At 40.0% G+C, this 17052-nt stretch overlaps 1 protein-coding gene across 4 annotated transcripts in view; it reads left to right on the top strand.

Moving 5' to 3' along the window:
- Nucleotides 1–115: 115 nt before the first annotated feature.
- The window catches only part of GABRB2 (gamma-aminobutyric acid type A receptor subunit beta2), a 259255-nt gene continuing 242318 nt past the window's right edge, over nt 116–17052 (top strand). The window contains exons 1-4 of one of the 4 annotated variants that reach the window (XM_014345144.6): nt 116–365; nt 1467–1695; nt 1849–1940; nt 2962–3029. In XM_014345144.6, the coding sequence (XP_014200630.1) occupies nt 1619–1695; nt 1849–1940; nt 2962–3029 (237 nt within the window). In that variant the 5' untranslated portion in view covers nt 116–365; nt 1467–1618. Of the gene's footprint in view, nt 366–404; nt 804–1088; nt 1370–1466; nt 1696–1848; nt 1941–2961; nt 3030–17052 lie in introns of those variants that run through there. The other 3 variants (XM_003808018.6, XM_014345143.6, XM_034960916.4) reach the window with 3 other exon arrangements.

Here is a 17052-nt window from a genome sequence, read left to right as displayed (position 1 = left end):
GAGTATCTCCCTCCCCCAATTTCCCCACCCCAAGCTTGCTGCCTCCTCCGGGTCCCGGCGGCCACGGCGAGGCGGCCTGAGCTTCAGGAGGAAGGGAAGAGGCAGCCTCTGGGTGTGCGAGTCCCCTGGGCGCGGGGAAGGGAAGAAGAGGACGAGGTGGCGCGGAGACCGCGGGAGAACACAGTGCCTCCGGAGGTGGGGGGCTCTTCCTCATTTTGCCTGCCTTCTAGGGACCGCTCGGGCTTCTTGTATCCAGAGGTACAGCCCCTGAACAGCCGGGAATCCCCGTCCCCTGTCCCGGACGAGGGGCCGGGGGCGCCAGCTCCGCACGCCGCGGGAGTGGGCGGCAAGCGCGGGCCTGCGAGGTAAGGAGGGATGGCGGCGGGTGGGGAGTGCGCCTGCACGTGTGTGCGCGCGGGTGCGCGCAGCGGAGGGAGCGCGGGGGGACCGGCCGGGGCGCGTCCCACCCGGCCACCTGCCCTTCCTGCTCTGTGCGGTCGCCCACGCCCTCCAGTCCCCCGCACCTGCGCTAGGGCGCCCGTCACCCGCATCCCTCACGCCTCCACGTCCCATCTCCCCCTCATGCAAACCCCACCCTGCCCACTAATAATTCCCACTGCAGAATCAGACCGAAACCTGGAGAGACAGCATTGCCTTTCTGCTCCCCTCGCCCCCCTCCCCTCCTGCTATAAATAACCCGGACTAGCGGGTCAGGAACGTCACACGGCGAGAAAACAGGACCCCGAGGTTTCCTTCTCTGGGAATAGGGGGCAAAGGGTGAGGAGAGGAGAAAGAAATCGCTCGTGAGTAGTGAAGAAAAGCTTGCTCTTTGACTACTAGAAGAGACCAGCCATTATTTTATTCTTCTTTTCTCTCTCTTTCTTCCTTTTTTATTTTTCCGTGCCTTTCTTATTCTGTACCCGCCTCCCCAACCCCCCGCCCCAAATCCAACGGGTTGCTCAGCATTCCTCCCATTGGTTTTTTCCCTCCCTCCCGCTTCGACTCCCAACGCCCCCTCCCCCTTCCTCCCACCCGCTGCACAACCCCCGCCCCCCCCATCCCAGTCTCGCCCCAGGCAGGGCATGCTATTTGCCAAGGAAATAAAGTTCAAACTCCTTGCCCCTGTGTCCGGCTGAGACCAGAAGTGGGCTTACCGGCACCTATCTTCCGCTGGCACCCCACACCTGCTCTCCTCTAATTTTCTAATCTGGTTTTGCATATTTAAAAGGACACACACACACACCAAAAACCCACAACCCGCTAGGTGCAAAACTGCCTCTTGCAACTACCGAAACTTACCAGACGCTGTAGTTATTTTGTCTTAACGAAAGGATAACAACAAAAATTTTATTCTGGATGCTGCTGTGGGGTGACTTTTCTATATTATTCAAATATGTATGTATTATACATATATATGTTTTTCCTTTCTCCCTTTTAATTTTTTTTTTTTTTTTTTTTTAAACAAGGAAATCTGCTCGGTCCCCGGCAGCCGCCGCTTCCCCTTTGATGTTTTGGTACGCCGTGCGCATGCGCCTCCCATTAGAATTACTGCACTGGGCAGACTAAGTTGGATCTCCTCTCTTCAGTGAAACCCTCAATTCCATCAAAAACTAAAGGGATGTGGAGAGTGCGGAAAAGGGGCTACTTTGGGATTTGGTCCTTCCCCTTAATAATCGCCGCTGTCTGTGCGCAGAGGTAAGTGTGCCCAGCGTTTCTCTTTTCTGTTCTCACTTTGAAGGGTTCTGTCTGCATACCTCTGTGAGCAGGGAAATGTAGTAGGGATCCGATGCTGAAAACGCTATGCCTGCTTCCTTATTGATGCCTGCTTATTGTCATTTCTTTCTTTAGTGTCAATGACCCTAGTAATATGTCGCTGGTTAAAGAGACGGTGGATAGACTCCTGAAAGGCTATGACATTCGTCTGAGACCAGATTTTGGAGGTAATGGGGTTGCCTTGCAAATAAGTCCAGCCACAGCCGAAGCTGTCTTTTGAGCTTTGTGCGCGCTCTCTTCCCTCTCCCTAGTTGTGGGTGCATGTGGTGTCCTGAATGTGTCTCTATTTTACCATATTGAGAAACTGATCAAAACTTAAGCTGGATTATTGCTACCCAGCACTTCCGTGGTCTTTCAATGAGACCCTCTTAGTGTGTACTCAAATTTGGTGACTGCTGTCTTTCAGCTTCACTGTTATGAATCCTTTGCTTCCCTGTCTTTGCTTTGTTGAGACACAAACCTCTTAAGTTTAGTTAATGGTGTGCCGGGAGAACCCGGCTTGCAGAAGGCCACCGTTAACATTTTATAGGACAAGACGTGCTGGCAGTTGGTTGAGAGGTGGCATTAACCCCCTGTGCCTGCCTACTTTGGAAGAGTTCTTCTGGCCAGGGTTACAGTGGCTCATGTCTGGATATAATCCACTCCTCCCAGCCTCACAGAAGTGGGGAGGGCTGGGGGATGGGAGGGTAGGGAGAAAATGGGAGGGTTAGAGAGGGTAGGGGAAAGAAGAATCTCTCTCTGGCTGCAGCCCTATATATGCTGATAGACTCACTTAATATTGCTTCAGACTCTTAGGAAGCTCAAAGAGTTAAAACCTGTGCACAGAAGGGGGTGGGAAAGACTGAGGAGGAGGGGGTTTCAGCGCAAAATATAAAAATCCCATAGACTAGAAGGATTCTTGTGCTTCTGTGAGTTGTGTGCATTCACATGCGGAGACATATGCATATGTAGACAGAGCTGGAATCCCTTGTTCACAGCATACGTGTGTGCATATTCAATACAGCATTTCTTAGAGGAGTGTGTGCCTGCTACCTTTTTTTTTTTTAACAAAAAAAGCAGAGAATTGAAAAATTTGAGATTGAGTAGTGCAGAAGGGTTTTGGGCAGAGTGTCTTATGCTCAGGGATAACTCTTGCTGAGAATGAATGAAGTTCAAAGAAATCACGTGGCTGGCCGTCTTGCTTTGCAGGTCCCCCCGTGGCTGTGGGGATGAACATTGACATTGCCAGCATCGATATGGTTTCTGAAGTCAATATGGTGAGTATTGACATTTATGACTACTTCTTTGCAAACTTTCGTTTGGGGACAGGAAGGAGAAATGAGCCAGCTATTGGGGGTGGGGTGTGCTTGGCTATGTGTATGAGGTGGGGGTGAGAGCATGGAATTTCACCCTAGAATACCCTGTGTTGAGGTTAGAGAGTTGACTCTTTCTGGTCCCTAAGGATTTTTTCAACCTGGTTCAGATACTTGGAGTAAAATGCATCACACATTCATGTGTAAAACACAACCACGTGCAGGAGACCCCCTACAGAAGCCTCATCTCCTCAGGCTCAATGAGAAACCCAGTTCATTAAGTGATTTTCTGGATTTGATGTGGGGTCATGGGAAGAAGGGAGAGTTTTGATTTGACATTTAATGGAGAATATAGCCTGCAAACAAAACTAATAAAGGCCCTGGAATACTGATGCCCACTCGTTGCTTTCAAAGATCACTGTTTACTGTTAATGGCAAGCCCCCATCCCGCATTCCTGCCCCAACTCCATTGTTTGCTGCTTGCTTTAATCCCTTCTGCCCACCAAAATAAAAATTGGCCATCCTGTTTCTAAAAGGTAGGCTCAGACCCATGTGTCATCCCCGTTCACTTTAGCAATTCATTCACCACATGTCCTAAGCTTGTACAGTTAATTGACAGCAGTACTCCTTAGTGACTGCCTCCGTGGACTTGGGGCAAGTGTTGAGAGGAAAAAGCCTGTGTTCCCAACTAGGAAACACGTGTTGGGGGGTTTGCTTCAATCGGGAGCTCCCCCTGCTGCCCATATTGGAACACTGCAGACATGCAATGCAATGACAAGCGTCCCAGACGCCCCCACATACTTGGGGGCATTCCTCCAGTGACTTTTCTACTCTGTGTTTTTAAAATCCCATGCTTTGGAGAAGTCCCTCTGGATAGGCCACATTTTAATGTAGAATTCCAGTGTTACTTTCAGTCCTGATAGTACACAGCACGTTTCAGAAGGTTGTGTTTTGGCATAGTTCTGTCTAGAAATTGGATTAATTATTAAATAAAGGGGTATAGTATATAAACTTTTATGCAAAACATTTCTAAGCCACCCCTCAGGACTTGAAAATTAGTTCTCAACATTATATAAATTTCCATATTCCCAGAATTCAAACAAGAAGAAGCTCAGTAACCAACATAGTCCTCATACACTGTCTAAAGATAAGAGATAATCCCGAGATTTCATAAGATTCTGAAGCAAATGAATACTGTGCTTATACCTTATGAGTATGCAAGGGAATTCTGCTATTTCTGAAATGTTTTAATGACATTAATCTTCTCATATTCTAATTTAGAGAAAGTTTTTATCATATGCAATATAAACGCAGACTAAAGATAATATTGGATGTTTCAGAACCAAAAATTTCCCTCACATTATGAAAATCTGTGTGGTTAGAGAATGTTTCTTGGGATAGTATTTAATTTCTCAGATATACGAATATTCACTTTTGGTGAATTTGAAAGGTCTTTTATCAGTTTATATTTTGAGCTTCAGCATAAAAATAAAAGATGTCTTAATGTGGGTACCTTCTTATGTCTCAGGAATGTGAATCTAAATTATGCTGTTTAAAACAAAGTAATATAGAAATCAGGTGTGATTCTGTGCATCCTACACGTGATTGATTCAGACTCCTCTCTTTTGCATTTTGCTTTTTTTATGCTCTTCTCTCAGTCCCAAGTCTTATTTTACCACCACCTCCCTCTTTAGAGCATCACAAAATGAGATTTTGTGAAACATATCAAGAAAAATTTAGAACCCAAAGAGATAATCATGAGATGACTAGAGGTTGCTGCAGTACGTTAGCTAATAACTTAAAGGTATTATATCCTAACATTGTTTAGAGTGATAGAATTTTTATTTTTCTTTCCTTTAAGTTCTATTCATTTTTTGCCTACATGCAACATTTTGGAGAGATATCTGAGGTGGAAACAATGCCAAGACCTGCTAGTCAAAATATAGATCCAGTTAAGGCAAGGTGTCATCACTTAAAGCTATTTACTGTTGCTGAAAAATCATGAGATGTTGAAGTGCAAAAATGAATGTCAGGTTGTAAATGGGACAACACTGCAACATTAATGATTAGAACCAAGTGTTGAAAATTCCAAGCCAGATTCCTTACTTAGCCTTATGCTACACCCATGGATTTGTCCAGCTAGATTGTCACTTGTTGAAAAATTAACATTTTTTCAGCTAGCAACCTTAATAACCTAAAATTATCTTCAAAGAAATTTTTTGTGATGTTTGTTTTATTTTTTAAAGATGATTATTTGTTTTGAAGCAACAGATGGGAAATTCCATCTCTGGTGTCTAAATAACAGATGTTTATGGTGTGTTGTACCCTGTATGTAGGTCTGAGTGTTAGGGCCTTTTGATTAGCTTCAGGTGTGAAAGAATGGTTGATTGGTTACTTAAATGAAACTTCAAAATTGATTTAACAGACACATTTGTCCCTCATTATCCTTTGTGGACTGCAGTCTCTGGTAATTGTAACTTTCTCTTATGATATAGCATGTCTTCCTTTGAAGAATGGTAGGGAACCAGACCATTTAAATTGTCATTGACTCATTTGTACTGGACAAATAAATGTCCATGTCAGTGTGATGCTCCTTGTAAATCACAATGATAGAAAGACCCTGAAGTGAATCAGGAGTCTCAGATGCGAGTTCTACTTCTGATGCTTAGTCATCCTGAGGATATTCACAGATAGACTGGGCTCACTTTACTCATTCATTAAAGGGGAGTAATAGTCCCATTTTACCTATCTTGGGTGAATACCAGAATATAGATATACCTTGTTTTATTCTAGCTTGCTTTTTTGTGCCTTGCAAACATTGCATTTTTATAAATTGAAGGTTTGTGGCAACCTTGAAATGAGCAAGTCTATAATGAGCCTGTTTCTCTAGTAGCATGTGTTCACTTTGTGTCTCTGTGTCACATTTTGGTAATTATCACAATATTTCAAATTGTTTCATTATTATTATATTTTCTGTGGTGATCAGTGATCAGTGATCTCTGATGTTACTATTGCAATTGTTTGGGGGCACCATGAACTGCACTGAGGTAAGACAGCAAACTTAATGGATAAATGTTGTGTGTGTTCTGACAGTTCCACCAATGGGTCATCCCCCTGTCCGTCTCCCTCTCTGTGAGCTTCCCTATTCCCTGAGACACAACAATATGGAAATTGGGCCAATTCACAGCCCTACAATGAGAGTTGCACATCTCTCACTTTAAATCAAAAGCTAGAAATGATTAAGATCAGTGAGGAAAGTGTGTCAAAAGCTGGGACAGGCAGATAGCTAGGTCTCTTGCTCAAAGCAGCCAAGTTTTGAATGCAAAGGAGGAGTCAATGAAGGAAATTGAAAGTGGTAGTCCAGTGAACACATGAAAGATAAGAAAATGGAAAAGGCTTATTGATGATATGGAGAAAGTTTTAGTGCTCTTGATAGAAGATCAAACTAGTCACAACATTCCCTTAGAGACAAAGCCAGATTACCAGAACAGGACCCTAACTGTATTTGATTCTATGAAGGCTTAGGAGATGCAGAAGAAATGCTGGAAGCTAGCAGAGGCTGCTTTAGGATGTTTATGGAAACAAGCTCTCTTCATAACATAAAAGTGCAAGGTGTATTAGCAAATGCTGATGGAGAAGCTACAGCAATTTATGCAGAAGATGCAAGGTAATCAGTGAAGATGGCTGGCTATTCTGCACAAAAGACTTTATTAGATAAGAGAGTCTTCTATCAGAAGAAGATGACATCTAAGACTGTCATAGCTAAAGAGGAGAAGTCAATGCCTGGCTTCAAAGCTTCAAGGCACAGGTTGACTTTTGTTAGGTGTTAATGCAGCTGGTTACCTTAAGTGAATGCTGTCTCAAATCCTAGGTCCCTTAAGAATGATGCTAAATCTACTCGGCCTGTGCTCTAGAAATGGAAAACCACAGCCCAGATGACAGCATATCTGTTTACAGCATGATTTATTGAACATTTTAAGCCCACTGTTGAGACTTACTGCTCAGAAAAAAAAAAAAAAAAAGATTCTTACTGACTTACTGCTCAACCAGGTGCAATGGCTGATGCCTGTAATTCCAACAGTTTGGGAGGCTGAGGCTGGCAAATACCTTGAGCCCAGACATTCAAGACCAGCCTAGGCAACATGGTGAAACCCTGTCTCTACAAAAAATACAAAAATTAGCTAGGCATGGTGGCATGTGCCTGTAGTCTCAGCTACTCAGGAGGCTGAGGTGGAGGATCACTCGAATCTGGGTGGCAAAAGTTGCAGTGAACTGAGATCACACCACTGCACTGCAACCTGGGTGACAGAGTGAGAACTTGTCTCAAAATAATAATAATAATAATAATAATAATGAGATTACAATTAGAAAACAAACAAACAACAACAAGAAAATAATGGCTGCTCATTGACAATGCACCTAGTCACACATGAGCTCTGATGGAGAGGTACAAAGAGATTAATGTTGTTTTCATGCTTGCTAACACAACATCCATTCTGTAGCCCATAAATCAAGGAGCAATTTTGACTTTCAAGTCTTATTTAAGAAGTACAATTTGTAAGGCTATAGTTACCATAGGCAGTGATTCCTCTGATGAATCTGGGCAAAGTATTGAAAACCTTCTGGAAAGGATTCACATTCTAGATACCATTAAGAACATTCATGATTCATGAGAGGAGGTTCAAATAGCAACATTAACAGGAGTTTGGAAGAAATTGATTCCAACTTTCATGAATGACTTTGAGGTGTTCAAGGCCTGAGTGGAGGAAGTCACTGCAGATGTGGTGGAAATAGCAAGAGAACTAGAATTAGAAGTGGAGCCTGAAGATGTGATTGAATTGCTGCAATCTCATGATCAAACTTCAATGCACAAGTTGCTTCTTAAGGATGAGCAAAGAATGTGGTTTCTTGAGATGGAATCTACTTTTGGTGAAGACGCTGTGAACATTGTTGAAGTGACAACAAAGGACTTAGAATATTACATAAACTCAGTTGATAAAGCGGCAGCCGGATTTGAGAGGTTTGACTTCGATTTTGAAAGACTTTCTGCTGTGGGTAAAATGCTATCACACAGGATAGCATGCCACAGAGAAATCTTTTGTGAAAGGAAGAGTCCACTGATACAGCAAACTTCATTGTTGTCTCATTTTAAGAAACTGTCTCAGCCACCCCAGCGTTTAGCAACCACAACCCTGCTCAGTCAGCAGCCATTAACATGGAGCCAAGACATTCTATCAGCAGAAAGATTACTACTCCGTGAAGGCTCAGATGATTGTTAGTATTTTCTAGCAATAATGTATTTTAAAATTACGGTATGTACATTTTTAACATGATGCTATTTCACACTTATTAGATACAGTATAGTGTAAACATAACTTCTGTATGCACTAAGAAACCAAAAAAATTGTGAGACTCGCTTTATTGGGATATTCACTTTATTGTGGTGGTCTGGAACTGAGCCAGCAGTATCTTTCTGCGGTATGCCTTCATGTAAGTTTATTGGTCGTCTATGAACATACTTAATGAAGACAACTCAAGAGACCCAATGTCCACTCCAGCTGCTGTCTTAAGTGTGCTTGTGTTGGCAATATAATTTACTAAGTCTCAGTTTTACCATGTTTTAATTGAGAAAGGATATATTAACTTGGCTTGCAACTCAAAGTTCCATGTTTCTCTGACTTGGCTAGTTATAGTAGCTCTATTGGATATAAAGAAGTTCCAGGAAAATTTGAAAATCTAGAAAATCATGAAGAAAATGCAGAACTCCTAAATGGCATGCAGTTGTGAGTCCTTACTGAGGAAGCTAGTGGTGGTGTCAGAACCATGTGACTTAGGTGACTGTCAGCTCAATAGATCTTTGGAAGAATGTGGTCTCAATTAGAATGCTCCTGAGCAGAAAGCTTGGCCTTGGAATGAAATATTTTTAGATGTCGTGGTTAAATTGGCAGGAATCTTTTTGTTAAGATTCTTTGATGAAAAGTGCATTTTAAGATTCAAATTTTGGCTCTGAGGATTATGGACTGAAATAGCTTCCTCTTCATTTAAAGCAGATTCTTCTCCATCTTAAAACAACACATTTGCCAACCAAAGAGTGAAGCAATATTTCACTTTTGAGGAAAGAGTTCTAGTAAACACATACACAAATTACCTTTTTATGGAATGGCAAATGGAGAAAAGTGCTGCTGTTTTTTAAACAGATGTTTTCTTGCATCACCAGCTGCACAGTTTAAAATTTCATTCAACAAACTTATTTAGCAGCTACTATGATCCAAGCATGTGTTAGGCCTTATGGACAGAGTAGTGAGTGAGACCAACCCATCCCCTGACCTCATGAAATATATTATCTAGGTGTTTACTTTTTTTTTCTTTTGGGACAGTTGTCTCGCTTTGTTGCCCGGGCAGTGCAGTGGCACAATCTTGGCTCACTGCAACCTTCACCTCTTGGACCCAAACAATTCTCTCATCTCAGTCTCCTGAGTAGCTGGGACTACAGGCACGTGCCACCATGACCAACTAATTTTTGTATTTTTAGTAGAGATGGGGTTTCACCACTTTGCCCAGGCTGGTTTCAAACTCCTGAGCTCAAGCGATTTCCCCACCCTCGGCCTCCCAGAGTGCTGGGATTATAGGCGTGAGCCACCACCGCCCAGGTAGGCGTTTACTATTCTTATAGTTACATCAGATTCTTACTGTATTTATGCCTAGCTTACGTCTTTCCTTTTCTGTAAGACTTTCTTAGCAGCCAAGTAAGTGCCTCGCGGTCTTTGTCTCCTATAAGTTCCTTCGTCACTTGTTGATTTTGTCACTTGTCTGGGTATTTGGTATTTCAAATGGTTTATATTTTACGTATTTATTCTGTCTTCCTCCATCATATTTATAAATTACATCACGACAAGGTTATGGTGTCTCTCCCAGTGTGGTTTTGCTTTATATACAAATGGTTGTTTGGATATTTGACCCCGGGTGAATGCCACAAGTATTGAGTGAAAAATTCACTTCTATAGTAGTAATTTATTATTATTTGCTACACACTGTACTATTTATGTGGGGAAATAGAACACAGAATCATAGCCCACAAAGTCAGGCATTCACCATTTGGAACAACAAGTGTAGAAAGAATCACAATGTGGGGTCATGAGTGCTTTGAAAGAGGATATACATAGGGCATAGTGGGAATATACTAATATATTACATGGAAACGAGTCAGGTGAAGAAGGGGGTTAGAAGTGTGTGGATAGATGTTCCAAGCAGAAAGAATAACATAGAGGAGGGTGTGACACAGGATAAATAAATGGTATTAGGGATTTGGAAGTCATTTTAAAAGACTGGAGTGGGAGTGAGGAAAGGATAGATTAGGTGTTGAAGCCGTAGGTGGGGATCAAAAGATGAAGACCATTTTTGTGTCTTACTCAATAATTGAATATTTGTCCAAAGCCTGTAGGGGCCCATGAAATGGTGTCAATAGAATTGCATGAACAGATTCACACCTATTGAAGATGGTTCTGAAGTGTAGAGGGTGGATTGAAGTGGAGCAAAATTTAACGTTGGAAGATGAATTGAAAACCTACTGCAAAATTTCAGGAAGATGTGATGAACTAAGACAGGAATGCAAAAAAAGAAGATATAAAATTATTGTGTTTATAAAATGAAAGTGACAGGACTTGGTGAATCCCATGATTCTCATAGTATCCTTTACTGATATAGGGAAGACAGGAAGGGGAGTGGAGGTCAAGGGGATGAGGCATGTGGGCAGATAGTGAGTTCACTTTGGGAAATGTTGATTTTTTTTTTCTATACACATGGAATCTCCAAATGGATACAACCAGCAGGCGATTGGAAAATATAGGTGTACAAATTAGGAAGCAGTTATATAGAGAGACGAACTGAGCATTGTCAGCATATAAGTAGTGCTTCTAACTTTGTGAATACATAAAATTTAAAAGGCAAAATGCAAAGACAGCTAAAAATGGAAATCTGGTGAGCCCCGTATTTTAGATAGTGGAAGACAGAAAAGGAGCTCACAGAAGAGATAAATAAGTAGCAGTCAGAGAGTTAGTACAAGATACTCCAGATAATCATGTCTTAAAACCTGAGTTTGAGAAGCAAATAGTCAGCTGCGTCAGATGCCACAGTGATCAATTGAAATAAATCATGAAAATTTTCTCCCAGATAGAGTAACAGGAGCGCACTGGTGAAATGTAGCAAGAGGAGTTTCGGTGGTCGAAGACTACACTTTTGAGAAGTTTGGTTCTGAAGGGATGTAGGGAGAGGGAAACTGCTTTTAAAAAGTCATATATACCCAGGCACGGTGGCTCACGCCTGTAATCCCAGCACTTTGGGAGGCCGAGGTGGGTGAATCACCTGAGGTCAGGAGTTCAAGACCAGCCTGGCAAACGTTACAAAACCCCGTCTCTAATAAAAATACAAAAATTAGCTGGGCGTGGTGGTGCATGCCTGTAATCCCAGCTACTCAGGAGGCTGAGGCAGGGAGAATTGCTTGAACCTGGGAGGCGGAGGTTGTAGTGAGCCGAGATCGTGCCACTGCACTCCAGCCTGGGCGACAGAGTGAGAGTCATATATAGTTTGGTGGAGAAACAATCTTTAGAAAGGAGTAGGTTGAAGATACAAAGTGGGTAGCAGGACTGGAAACTAAAGGCTTGCCTGAAGACTTATATATTCTCTGTGAACGTACTAAACACTTTATATTGAAATTAGAGGAGGTTAAAATTGGCTACTGTGAATATAGGTGAATGAGTTCACTCAGGAAGCATAAAGTGGAGTAAAGGAGGTGTGAACACTGTGACCACAGACAGCCTTAATTCCAAACAAATTATGCCCACACAATTTTGGGCACAATTTTGGCGAACTGTTGTTTTCTCCTTCCTCTTTTCCTCCTTCGGTTTCTCCTCTCATCCCCCTTCCGTTTCTCCTCTCATCCCCTCCTGAACTTTCGTACAGCACTCAACATTCTCCACCATCATCATAACATGAATATAAGGAAATAATTGTAGCTACTTGTCTTAGTCCATTTAGTGTTGCTACAACAGAGTACCTGAGACTGTATAGTCAATAAAGAAAAGAAGTTTATTTGGTTCACCATTCCGGTGGCTAGAAATTTCAAGATTGAACATCTGCATCTGGTGAGGTCCTCATCAGGCTGCTTCAACTAAAGGCAGAAGCAGACATGGAACCGGCTTCCTGTGCAGAGACATCACCTGGCACAAGAGGAAGCCAGTAGGGGGAGGTACCAGGCTCTTTTTAATAATTAGCTCTCAGTGGAACTAATAGAATGAGAACTTACTCCCCAGATAAGGCATCAATCTACCCATAAGAGCTCTGCCCCCGTGACTCTTAGCACCTCCCATTAGGCCCAAACTCCCAACAGAGCCACACTGGGGATCAAATGTCAACATGGGGTTTGGGGAGGACAAACATCCAAACCAGGGCACTACCTTGTATTGAGTTTTTAACTTGTGCAGGTATTGTGTTAATGCACTTCAAGTTAACCAGTCCTCTTATAAAAACTGAGACAGCCACTATTAGCCTATTTAAAAAGGGGAAACTGAGGCCCAGAGAGGTTAAATGATTTGTTCAAGGTCACATAGCTAGCAAATGACTGCCTTCACATCTCTCAGTCTTAGCCATCTTGTTACACTGCATTTTAAAATGTAGCAAAGCCATTTTCTTGATCATTTGCATTCCACGAGGACCTTGTTTCGTTATAGTTGTTGTTTTTACTCTTATTTTTTTGGAAACAGTTGGTGGACCAAATAAACTAATCCTTCCTCAAATATTACTGTTTCTGCTGTCTACTCCACCTTGAAAAAAACCTTAATTTAATTAAAATATGTGTTTTTTTAAGTAGGTACTTTATTCACAGTGTGTTAAATGTAATACACAGTGCATTATATAATATTCACAGTGTGAATAATATAACTCTCCTTGATAATCTTATATTTTATATTACATCTCTTGAGCACAATTTAAACCAAGCAATAAAGAAAGATTTATATAAAACATTGAGGAGTTGAAGATGTTGATTCTGTCATAATTTCTTTCATTGTGAATGGGTACCATTTGTTAACTTGTCTAATAATTTTCCTATTGCTTCAGCAAAATCTGTCAGGTAACCATTAATGTCAAAAATTTATGGTAAATATTTATCAGGAAATGTTGCCTGGTATATGTTCAAGAACTGTAAGCTGTCTCAGTAGTTTTAGGATATGTGTGGGCACTATATGAATATTCTACATCTTTTTCTTTTTTTCTTTTATTATCAAGACCTAATTTTCCGTTGAATTTTCAATAATGAGAATGAATTTTTATGCTTACTGAGAAATTGCTCCTGCGTATGATTCTCTTAAAGGTGGTTGAGTATTTTTCTTCTCTGGAGTTTTTTCTTCTTTTCTTTCCAGTTTTTCCTCGCTCTATCCCACGTAATATAAATACAGTTCATCATAAAGTTTACATCTCTAGAATACTTAATTCATCTATTTTTAGGCAGTACCCACTTGACAGTGCCAGTTTCTATTTCTCTTGGTTAATTCTTACAGCACATCCTTTACTGTTGCTTTTTTCCTTCAACAATCCTCTGACTTGACTCTAGTGTGAAGTAAGCATCTGACTGTGCATTTACCCTGCAAGTGAAAATAGACAAGGGAAGTATCTTGAATTTCATATTTCAGAAGCGCATCATGCGTGTTTTAGCTTTCTTTCTTCCCGAGAGGATTAAATATTCATGGAAATTCCTACAAGAATGTAAGTCAGAGAAAGTATTTTTCTTGGGAAGGAGGGCTTAGTTCTGGTGAGGGGAAAGGGCAATTATTTGTTTTATAATCATTCTATAGCAGGTTTTCTTTACCTTGGCTATATTGGAATTTGGAGCCAGATAATTCTCTCTTGTCAGGGCTATCTTGTGCATTGTAAGATGTTTAACTGAATCCCTTGTTTCTACCTAATGGATGCCACTGGCATCCCTGAAATGGTGAAAACCAAAAATGTCTTCAAAAATTATCAAATGCGCTCTGGGGGGCAAAATTGTTTCAGGTTGAGAGCCACTATTGTAAAAAATTGTGCTGTGCTTTTGTCTCCAAGAAAGTAGAGGAGAGATTTTCTTTTTGAGTAATGGTTTTTGTGCCTGATTACCATTTTCATTTATGGTTAGTAGCACATTGTGGGAAAAACAATTTTAAAATACCAACAAACATCAAAGATAAATATTATCTATATCCCTATCACTTCATTAACATTGTGTTTTCACTTGCCTATATTACCTTCCAGTTTTAGTCTATTTTCTTATTCATATCTTACACATTGCATTCACTTATTTTATACAGTATTATAGTCTACATTTGCAATTAACAGACCATAAATAATTTTACAGTTTTATTAAAAAATACATACCACTACTACCACCGATGTAAACTATTGTGTGTTTTTCCATGTTCTATGAGCTTACAACATATGCAAACATATGAGCACATTGATAATTACATTTTAATTTATTATCTTTTTTTTGCAAAGAAAGGAGTCTTAGTAAATATGTTTTAGAGATTACTGGCCAAGATTTCTGCTATAGATTATTTGAAAATAAAGGAACCCATTATTTACTTAAGCAACAATAACAATAACATGCAAATTATATGCAAAATAAATAACTGAATTTAAATAGCATCTAAATGAAAATCTATTTTTTAAGCTTTATATGACTCTAACTCATATTTATACAGCTATACTTTACTCTGTTTCCATCTTAATATTACTTAGTTTTTCCAAAATCAATTACATTTTTGGATGGCATAAAGATACTTTGAAACAGACTGTTAAAAGAGAACGAAGTAATTAGATATCTGTGAGTTTTAAAAGATACAAATGAAGGATTTATGTTGCTTCCATTTGTGCATTTTATTTGAAAAATATATATTTTATTACACAAGGAGACAAATTGGTTTATAATATCTTGTCATGATTTATATAGAAAAATATAGGGGGTACATTTAGCCCATTGGCTCTTGCTGTTGTTCTCTTTGTTCACATTCTATTGGCATTCCTATTGCCAAGTTTCATTTTCTTGCTATACACTTTGGCATCTACTGCCCATTTACCTGCCAAGAGGTCTTAACCTAGAAGTAATTGTCTGGGCAATTGAAGATGAAATGACTTCTCTCCTAACACAAAGGCAACCATTAAATTAATGAAGTCTTTAAGGTGAATCTGCATGTGTCTTAGAAAAGCAATACATGAATAAGCCACAGAGAAACACAGGAGATGTCCAGGTGCACAAATATATGGACAGTGTTTGCATGCATCCCCAGTACTTCTCACATGCCATTCAATTTAGAAGCTCAAGAAATATGGAATGAATTTGTTGGAGGAGTAGTTGAAGGACTGTCATATCAGGAAACCAGGAAATATTTATCAACTGCTAACTTAATTGGCTCTACACCAATTAAGCTGTGTAGAAGAAAGATATGAGATAGTTCTTACACACAGGTATGGCTCTCTCTGGAATCTAGAAGGAATCATCTTAATTGCCCTATGGGGGAAGTGAAGATTTGAGGGAGAGAAGAATGTCTCAGACAGTGGGACTTGAGAGGGGTGTAACCCTCAGGTAGAGGACTCAAAATAAAATGTTGAGTATACATTTTTACAGTGATTCTCAAACTTTTCTGTGCAATAATCATCTGAGTCTAGTGTGAATATTTATATTTTCTGGGCCTACACCAGAATCCGAGTCAGTAGGTCCGAGATGGTGTTCAGGTAGTCTCTGGGAGGATCGCTGTTTTAGGAATAGTAGTTTTATAGCGAAATTTGAAGCTAACATTATCATGTATAAAGTAATTGGACAGCAACTAACCAGTCTCTAGTTGTAATATGGGCTTCTGTGACAATAATTGAAGTGGACTGACTGGGTAATACAGACACACACATACATATACACACAGATATGCTACACGTATACATAGATATACACATATATACATACATATGAATGCTTATTTACCTAGGGTGTGTTACATACAAATTTGTGATGATTGAAACAAAAGTGTGAAAAATAATTCAAAATTTGACCACCCAAACATTCATCCCTGTATGTGTCTCTAGTAATAGCTCATGGCTGTTGAGCTCTTACCATGTGCTAAGTACCCTGCGTAAAGATGTATAGTAAGTTTTAGGTAACTTAAACCTCACATTAGCTTCATAACTTAAGGACTATTAAAATGTGCTCATTTTAAAGATGAGCAGACTAAAGTTTGAGTAGTGAACTTGTCCAAGGTCACATGCTGGTAAGCAGCATTGTTGAGAATGGAGACTCAATAAATAAATATTTATTAATTTATGTATTAATATGCAGTGTATGTTATCAAACATATCCGAAATAGAAATTTAAAGAGGATCTGATAAAATATAAGCAAGCTGTAATGTTTTCATCTCATATTCACCCTGACACCAGTTTTGGGTTTTTTTTTTAATTTCTCATAGAAAAAATATAGTGATTAATAATGGAAGATTACAGTTGGTTTTGTTCTGCATATTAGTCTGCTACTGGGAGATATTGGATCATAGGTATGTAACATGGATCACTCAAAAGTGATTACTGTTTTCTATGAATATAGTCACATTTATTCCTACCTTGCAACCTCTAGAGTCTAAACCTCTGTAGAGTCTAAAGCATTAACATAGAAAAAAAATAATGTTTTGTAGAGTGTGTTTTTCATCCCTCTCAAGAGGGAGTGTTTGTTTTGAAATCAGTATTGAATTTTCTTGTTTCTTTGAACTACAAGTTAACTGAATTGACAAAGGGCTAAATAATTGAACAGCTGGCTTTTAAACAAGCATATAAAGATAATCTTTAAAAAATTGTCAGGTTTCTGTGAGGGTATAGAATTTTCATCAACTGTAGATTTTTCCAGAAATAATTTTAACATTAATCATGAATGAAATGATTTGTGAATTATTTTAAAGAATGCCATAAACTAAGAGCAGA

This window comes from Pan paniscus, chromosome 4 (genome assembly GCF_029289425.2).
Source record: "Pan paniscus chromosome 4, NHGRI_mPanPan1-v2.0_pri, whole genome shotgun sequence".
NCBI classification, from domain to species: Eukaryota; Metazoa; Chordata; class Mammalia; order Primates; family Hominidae; genus Pan; species Pan paniscus.
Note: the sequence above shows the minus strand (reverse complement) of the source record. Positions and strands in the feature narration are given on the sequence as shown.